A 9,218-nucleotide genomic window follows, 5' to 3' on the forward strand; every position below is an offset into this window, starting at 1 on the left:
CAAAGGGAGGAAGTGTGTAGCCTTGTGGGTTTTACCTTTATAAGCAAGGGACACAAGGAATTAATTCACAGCCATTCAGTGGGAATCCCTGGTATGGACCTGGCCAGTGCCCACCATCCTGATCAGTAGTTAATAAAGCTCGATTCAAAGTTGGCTCAAAAATTGTGTGGATGATCTCATCCTTGCTGGGGGGCAGGGGGCGGTTAACAACCTGTAATCCCACCATTTGGGAAGCAGAGGCAGGAGGACAGGAAGTTCTCAGGTGGCCTGGGATGCAAAGATCCTGTCTCTAAACGTATAAAATGTGGGTGGAGTTACAGTTGGGTCCTAATTAAGCTTCTGGAGGGGTTGGTACCTCACACTTGCTCAAGGACCCCAAACCCCACCCTCATTTGAATTCTAGGCAAGGCAGCAACCTTGGTGGGAGATGTAAGGATGGGCAGTAAGGTCTAACCTGGTGTAGCTTCCACCAATGCCAGCAAAGTTTGAATAAACAGAGTCTAGTTCAGGGGCTAACAGAAGGCTCGGCATCCAGCATATGCAGCGCCTCACAACCATCTGGAACTCCAGCTCAGGGGATCTAGGGCCCTCTTTTGGCTTCTGTAGATACCAGGCACATACCTGTAGCATTTCCGTGTAGGAAAAACACTCATACACATATACTAAGCAAATCTTTTAACAATAGTTTAGTTCAACCTTGTTGTCATTCACTCATCACCCTGGCCTTCACTAGCTGGCATGGCAGCGCGTGCACAACTTTGATCCCAGCACTCAGGAGGCATAGGCAAGTGGATCTGTGATTTCAAAGCTAGCCTGGTCTATCCACCGAGTTCCAGGACAGCCAGGGCTACACAGAGAAACCCTATCTCAAAAACTAAAACACAAACAAACAAAACCATTCACTTAGGAAAATTCAAAAGGCTAAAAAGAGAGCGTTTGTTTATCTCCTTTTTAGCCTTGATGCCACAAAACGCATGATCTCAGTCTGCAGTCTCTGGATCAGCAGCCGCGGCAGAGTGACCGGGGAACCAGACAAAATGTGGGGCACAGGAATGTGTGGGCAAGCCTCTTAACAAGAGCCCTAGGCAGTCTGAGACAGCACGCACTGCTTTAAGTCTTTTCCCATGAGCTCTCAGGTAAGTTCAAACCCCACGGTGAGGCACGAACAGCAGCCAGCTTGATGAACTGACCGATACCCCAGCAGCTGACCAGCAAGCAGGGAGACTCTCAGGGGAGCAGGTACCGGCCAAGGGTGATCTCACCTTCCGTGACCCTCTCTTGCAGGGGAAATGCTTGGGACGACTCGTATGTCAGGACCAAAGCTTCGCAGATTTTAGTATCTATATCTACATAAACTTGACATGTTCAGCACACCTCATCTGAAACAAAACATCGGAAACGTGCCCAAGTCCACACCTGTTTGAGTCAGGCGCTGAAAACGTCTCAGACTGTGGCACACTTCGGATATCACATTGTTAGAATTGGGGTGCCCAGCCCTATGCATATGAGTGACCCTCAAAGAGCAAGGGCGGAAAGCTAAGAACCTCCTGAGACCTACCCATGAGTCTGGCTTGTTTGTTTATGGAACATGACCCCCAAAGCCTAAGCCCAAATCAGCTTCCTTACCGATCACCCACATTTATGCCAGCCAGGACAGCCACTGACCGTATTTGACAATATTTCTATTACTTAAAATTAAATCCCACCCGTTAGTCCCTTCAGCCACCATTCAGCCATTCGACAGCCTCACGTGGCTAGTGGCTACCGTGCTGTAGAGAACGGACAGACAACATAACCACCATTGAGAAAACCCCACCGCTGGGCGTTGTGCCTTAGCAAGACCCCCTCAGAAGACCCACGAAGAGACACTGAGGAACTGGACTGGGAGCTGGGCCCGGTCACCTCGGAAGGAGTAGGCATTTGGCCAGGAGGAAGGACTTTATCCCTGTCACACAGCCAGCTGGCCTGTCACAGTCTCCAAAAGCACAGACATGAGGGGCTGTGAGTGTCTGGGGGGGATGGGGGACAGGCAGACAGCCACACCACCCACAGGTCCCCACCATCCAGTCACGTAAGTGACTTTCTCACCCCACCAGTAAAGGAAGAATGTAGCTGGAAGCCAAGAGGAAGCTGGCCCTTGGAGCCACCCAGGGTCTAGATCTCACCCTGGGTGACGTCTGCAGCAAAAGCAGGAACACTAAGGATGCTGAGGCAAAAGCACTGAGTTCAAGGCCAGCCTGGGCTACATAGTCAGGCCAAGGCCAGCCTGGGAAACTTACTGGGACCCTATTCCAAAACTTAAAAAACATCTTTAAAAAATTGAAGCAGGGAGCAGATGAGAGGGCCTGGATTCAATCTCCGCTACTATGAGGAGAACAGGAAGAAGCCTGTGGAACCTGACTCTAGAGGCAATTAGACTGGCGGATGCCTAGACTGGTATGGGTTGTGGGGGGGGGGTGTTGTTTCTATGGAAACTGACTAAAAGGAGACCACCATACTGAATGTGAGTACACCCTGCCACAAGCTGGGGCTGGGGTGGAATTAATCGGAAAAGAGGCAAGGCCTGCTTCCTGCTACTGAGCCGCTATCACACCTTAAGCACGTCCAGGGGAACAGCAGAGCCCTCCCCGCACAGAGCCCTTCCTCCATGAAGCTGTTTCTCTGGGGCATTTGTCTCGGGGACCTGAGACCACAGCCCTCACACTGGCCTCCTTCCAACCAACCAGCCATGGCCAGGGAGGGAGAGATCATGTGGCTGTGGCTTTGGTGTACTTTGGTGTGGAAGACACTAATGCTGTCCACTGTCTTAGACGTGAATAAACAGTTTAGTCACATAACCCTCAGAAAAACCAAGCGGGCTTAGGAGGTCAATGAACAGGAGGCATTTGTTCAGCTGGTCGAAGGTGCGGCTGGCAGCCCATCTGCCGATCCCCTTTTGCTGACGGGGTTGGAGAGCAATGCTTTCCGTGTGATGTTCTCGGTTTTGTTTTGTTTGCCTAAAAAGTATATTTCATATTTAATTTGCATTTGTCTCTCCCTGTAGAGCTTTTTGTTTTCTCTCCTTCCAATTTTGCATTTATACCTTCCATTCAGGAATCTTTGAGGGCACTGAGTTTTTGTTTTCTGGACTGATGGTATTTTTTAGGTCTCATGGAGACTAGTTCTTGACATGCATGTTCAGTATCCTTGGTTTCTAGGCTGCCTCTAATCTGTGTATGAGATGCCAGAAGACACAAAAAATATGTCTATGACAAGTATTTGGCACGGCCTGGCAGAAAGAAAGGGGTGAACGCCAGCAGGAGATTCCACCCCACCTTCCTCTGCTCACTCCCCCACTGCTGACAGCTGCACCAGTGAGCTCACTCAACCCCACCCGGAACACGGCCACATGGCCAGGTAAGTGTCACTCAGAAGAGGGCGGTGGGGACAGCGGCCTTGCCTTCTCGTCCTGGTGCAGCCTGTGAACGTTCTCCATCTGGAAGCTGTGGCTGGACTGGATCCTGTCGAGCTGCTCCCGCTGCTTCTGCAGCTCGCCCTGGAACTCGTTCTTCTTCAGCTCCACAGCACCCCTCTCTGCTGCGGCCCGGCGCACCCGGCCTTCCAGCTCCACGACGCGTGTCTACAAGGAAATCACAGGCCCGAAGGTCCATGTCACAGAGATACTGCCAGCTCCTCAGCAAAGGCCTCATAGTACCAAAGCTTGGAGCCCAACGATGACCAGAACAAGGGAAGGGGTGTGTGGAAGCTTTACCCAGAGGACACAAGGTAGGGGGACTTGCTAAAATACTTTAATGAGGCAGCCAATGAACAATACATGTAGGGGAAGGTTGAGCCTACCCTCTGCAGGACTAGACAGGGCAGAGAAAAAGCAACACACGTGTCTAGAGGGCAGCAGGCCTCAGAGGAGCTCTCAAGTCTGTCAAGGAGACACTCTGTCATTGCTTAATATATGTCTTAAGTAGGTTTCTGTTGCTATGACAAACAGATATGACCACAGGCACCCTGAGGAGGACATTGGCTAACATGTCCCAATCACAGTCCATCGCTGAGGGAAGTCAGGGCAGGAACCTGGAGGCAGGAACCGAAGCAGAGACCATAGGAGTGTTGCTTACTGGTTTGCTCCTCTTGGCTTGTCTGGCTGCTTTCTTTCTGCACAACTTTGGTCTACCTGCCCTGGGACTCCTCTCTCCTACCAACATGTGTATCACTACACACTGGGACGGCTCACCCACATCAACCACTAGTTAAGAAATGTCCGCAGGCCTGCCTAACGGACCCATCTTACAGAATGCGGTGTGAACTGTAACTCAACAGTCTCAGAGTGCAGAATGTGGTATGAACTGTAACTCAACAGTCAGAGTACAGAACGCGGTGTGAACTGTAACAGTCACAGAGCACAATTGAGGTGTGAACTGTAACTCAGAGTACAGAATGCGGTGTGAACTGTAACTCAACAGTCACAGAGCACAAATGAGGTGTGCACTGTAACTCAACAGTCAGAGTACAGAACGCGGTGTGAACTGTAACAGTCACAGGGCACAATTGAGGTGTGAACTGTAACTCAAGAGTACAGAATGCGTTGTGAACTGTAACTCAACAGTCACAGAGCACAAATGAGGTGTGAACTGTAACTCAACAGTCAGAGTACAGAATGCGGTGTGAACTGTAACTCAACTGTCACAGAGTAAGCAGTCCTGGGCTGGGGAGGGGGTTGGGACCTAAAATACCATTAGTGTGGGCTATGGGAACCAAGGAATTAATTGACTGACAATGAACAGGGAGCCCGTGGTGCTGTCACCCAGCGACTTTAAACATCACACGGCTTCCATGCATTCTAAATAGATACGATACCTGGAGTTCCATGCTTCTGGAGCTTGCGAGCCAGTAGTTGAAGCCCAGCACAATGACGCAGGCCACCAGGGCAGCCATGATAAGGGGCGGAGACTTCATGCTGCGACGCCCATTTCCCAATCCCATCATCTTAAAACCAGGGCTGAGGATCTGCCAAATAAAAACACATTAAGTTTCCATACTAAGACAACTGTCTGCACTCTGAGACTGTTGAGTTACAGTTCACACCGCATTCTGTAAGAAGCACTGACTTCCGTACTCCGTGACGCGCGGGCCCTTTTCATGCAGAACATGTACCAGTGCCCAGAGTCACAGGTTTACATGCCCAAATGGTGAGTCCAGGGCTCCGGGCTGAGGCTTGTGGATTGGCACCATTCAGGGACCCAGGCAAAACAAGCTGGAGTCCTCAGCATGGCACCATACCTCTTGAACCCCGAATTGCTCATCTGTATAATGGGTGCAGCGTAGCCCTCAATGTCTGGTATGACCTGAGATTGCTCACGTTTGCAAACAGGAATAGCAAACCCTGTGTCCACATCTGTGAGAAATCTTACATCTTCAGGCTATCCAGAGAGTGGGGGAAGCTTTGGTCATATACCCCCACATCATATCTGTCACCCCAATAAAGCCTCCGGAAGCAAAGCAGGAACACCATGCTGGAAGTGAGCATGAACTGTTCCAAGTTACGCCATGCGCAATGTCGTCGCTCCAACAGGAAGCAGAGAGGACTTGTCCCTCCCAGGAGCAGGGATGGGAGTCAGATGTGCAGTCAGGCTGAAATGGGGTGGGAAGCATGAGCCTGAAATCCCCATGAAACCGGGAGCCAAGGTACACCTTTCCTTAAGCAGATCCATGGCTTCCATCCAGAGCTTTGGTTAGGGTGACACAGAAGTGGCTCGTCCAAAGGGGACGGCCAGTGACAGACCCCAAGTCTGCTCTCTCCTGTACCCATTCCTCTACTGGCTGTTCTCCTTTGGCTCCACTGTCCACTGAGGCAGAGCTGATAGACATCACCAGTGGGTGGCTTGTGAGTGTGACTGCAGCAGACTGTCTAGCCAACAACTCCAAGAGAAAGAAACGCCTCACTGTGGTCTAGAGCATGACTGCCGGGGAAGACATGCCAACTGCAAAGCCAGGGATGACCCAGCGTGCTGCTGGGAACAAGGGTCTCAGGTGGGGAAGCAGCTGCATGGAGGGGAAGAGGCAAGGCTGACCAGCAGGGCCAGCAGCCAGCTGAATGACTGAGTGATCGGCGGGGCCAGCAGCAAGCTGAGCGACTGAGTGACCGGCAGGGCCAGCAGCAAGCTGAGCGACTGAGTGACTGGCAGGGTCAGCAGGCTACACTGGACGAGGACTGCAGGCAGGATTCTCACTTTTCCTTGACCCACTTTAGACTGTAAAATCTAAACCGTCTAAACTCTGCACACCTCCTCCTCCAGACCTCCCTGCGGTGAACATGAGAACTGCTCGTTTCCGTGTTAAAAGTCTATGTCTTTGGTGGTGGGGTTGGGAGAACAGTTCTGTGGTGTAGACCAGGCTGGCCTTGAACTATCTGGCCTGCAAGTCCCAGTCTCCCACCTGCTGCCACCACAGAGGGGTAAACAGCTCCATGAATCAGGAAAGCCATGGGAAAATCTGTGGGTTCTCATGGCTTTACTGTGTTTTAAAGTTTTAACCAACTTGTTAATATTTGCTTAAAAGATAACTTTGTCTAAGACTCTGTAGCTCAGGCTGACTTTGAACCCTTAGTGATCCTCCTGTTCCAGCCCCCCAGTACTGGGATTGCAGGCATCAGCAGCCACTATTCTATGCCTGATTTTTTTCCCCTTGTTTTGGAAATTAGAAAAGATCCTGAGGATGTGGCTCAGTGCAGCCTGTGTTTAATGCAAACAAGGCCCTGGGTTAGAATCTCAGCACCAAGTGGACGATGGGAATAGAGACCTTCGTTTAAAGGTGTTTGGTTGTTTGTTTGGATACGATCGATCTCTATGTAGCGCTAGCTGTCCTGGCCTTACAGTCGGGGTTTTAGTCAGCTTGACACAGTTCTGGTCATCTGGGAGGAGGAGCCAACTGAGAGAACCACCTCCTCCAGACTGGCAGGTGGGCAAGGCTGAGGTGCATTTTCTTGGTTAGGAATTGATGTGGGAGGGCCCAGCTCACTGTGCACAGTACCACCTCTGGGCAAGCAGTCCTGGGTTGTATCAAAAAGCAAACTGACCAAGTCATGGAAAGCAAGCCAGTAAAGGGTATCCCAACATGGTCTCTGCCTCAGTTCCTGCACCCTGGCTTCCTCCAAAGATGAACTGGAACCCGGAAGTCAAATAATCCCTTTCCTCCCCAGGTTGCTTTCGGCCACAGTGTTTTCACTTGAACAGAAACCTGCCTGGGGCACGAAGTCACTGAAGCAGAAATAACACAGCTTCTGCAAACAGGGCTGGGGCCACACCTCTGTCCCTAACCACAGGCTGGGCTCCACCTAAACCCGGACAAGAAGCTGCAGAGCAGCTGGTTCAAAAATCACCCTGATGAGTACACCACTCCCTGCACAGCAACAGCAAGGTCTTCAAAGGCTGGGACCACCACGCTGCTTCTGAGTTTAAAAACCAGACTTGTCTCAAACTGCTTCTGAGTCAGAGATCAGCAAACAAAGTCCCCGGCCCACAGCTGGCATTGCCTGTAAACACGGCTTGACTGATACGGCCATCCTCTATAGCTGTTTTCCAAGCATAAGACAGAAGTGAACGGTTAAATCAGAGACCTCTGAATAGGACCATTGTGGAGTTTAAACATTAACAATCTTTAAACAGCGACAAACTTCCTCTAATAGAGACGTAAGGTCATGTCCACCAAGTCTGGCTAACTTCCTCCATAAAGTCATCAGGAAGTCCAAAGGCTACGGTCCTCTCACTTCTCACACCCAGCGATAAACCGCGACAGTAAACCGCGGTCCCTCCAATTCTGGACGTCTCTATTGTTTCTAGAAAGTGAAAAGTGAAAAAAGGACTCGGTGGGTGGGTCACGCCTGGCACCCCAGCTCTCAGGAGGATGAGGCAGGAGGGCAATCTCCAGGCTAGCCTGAGCTCCACAGCAAGACTCCGGGCGAAGCAGCCCCACCCGGTGCGCATAGGAAAGTTTCAGCCAGCACAGTAATGACTTTCCTGCCCAGCGTTTACAACGGCTGTACCGCAAGGTAGATAACACTACTGTGCCTGGCAGTCATCCTTAGTGCCAACATCCTGACAGTGCTAAGGCTAAGTCCCCCAGGGAGCAGACTGCTCACAACACCCGCAGTGCTAAGGCTAAGTCCTCCAGGGAACAGAACTGATCACAACACCCGCAGTGCTAAGGCTAAGTCCCCCAGGGAGCAGACTGCTCACAACACCCGCAGTGCTAAGGCTAAGTCCTCCAGGGAACAGAACTGATCACAACACCCGCAGTGCTAAGGCTAAGTCCCCCAGGGAGCAGACTGCTCACAACACCCGCAGTGCCTTAAGGCTAAGTCCTCCAGGGAACAGAACTCCTCACAACACCAGCAGTGCTAACCGGTGTACGCAGCCTTCCCATTCACTTCTTACAGAAGAGTAACATGCCATGGCTCTGTCTAAAGCAGCTTCCTCGCCTAAAGCTGGTCTCTGCATTGATCAAATTCCCTGCACAAGCGTAGGCAAGGCTAACATGTCCATCAGAATGTGCCCAGAGCAGCCCTGTCTCTGTAGGACCTGGCAAAAGTGATGTGGGGGGAGTGAGTGGGGGGGGGAGCGTGGTAAGGAATAACCTGTCTGCTGCCTCAATACCAGCAGCAGAGAGAAGCAGAAAACACCAGGTCTCCAGTTCTGCTGCCAGGACATCAGACCAATCATTTGACTAGAGTAACAAACTCCTGCCACTGCTAAGAAGTCAGCAAGACGACAATATTTTAAAACTGGAAACAGCCAATGACCCATCTTGAAGCCTCAGCCTCTCAAATTGAGTTTCCCAAGGACTACAGCCCTGGCCAGTGCTGTGCAGAGAAGAATCACCAGCAAGGGGAAAATCATAGTGTTAACCTAGAAAACAAAACCACAGCATACAAACTGTAGAGTGCAAAGGTTACTGAACAGGCAGTAAAAGTATGTTTCTGGTGTTGCTGGAAAATGAAAACAACTTAAGGACATCCAGGGCCTGAATATGGTTTCCTGTCCTATACGCGGGAAATGCATAAAAGCCAGGACACCGACATGCTGTAGGCTGTAGGACTGTTCCCCCACTGTTCTGATTTTGTTTTTCTACAAAAGCAAAATGGTGAAAAGAAGTACGATGCAAGAAAGAGATAAAACTCTGGCCAGACTGAGCACATCTAGGGGCATGCCATACCTCCCTGTTTAATC

At 50.8% G+C, this 9,218-nt stretch overlaps 1 protein-coding gene across 2 annotated transcripts in view; it reads right to left on the reverse strand.

Annotated features, from left to right (window-relative positions):
- Nucleotides 1-9,218, reverse strand: part of Golm1 (golgi membrane protein 1) — a 38,471-nt gene that overhangs the window by 25,072 nt on the left and 4,181 nt on the right. For both annotated transcript variants that reach the window (XM_005355306.3, XM_026782942.1), the window contains exons 2-3: nucleotides 4,852-5,001; nucleotides 3,440-3,619 (exon numbers count right to left, since the gene is read on the reverse strand). In XM_005355306.3, coding sequence (XP_005355363.1) covers nucleotides 3,440-3,619; nucleotides 4,852-4,980 — 309 coding nt within the window. In that variant the 5' untranslated portion in view covers nucleotides 4,981-5,001. The remainder of the gene's footprint in view (nucleotides 1-3,439; nucleotides 3,620-4,851; nucleotides 5,002-9,218) is intronic.

This window comes from Microtus ochrogaster, chromosome 16, assembly GCF_000317375.1.
Source record: "Microtus ochrogaster isolate Prairie Vole_2 chromosome 16, MicOch1.0, whole genome shotgun sequence".
NCBI classification, from domain to species: Eukaryota; Metazoa; Chordata; class Mammalia; order Rodentia; family Cricetidae; genus Microtus; species Microtus ochrogaster.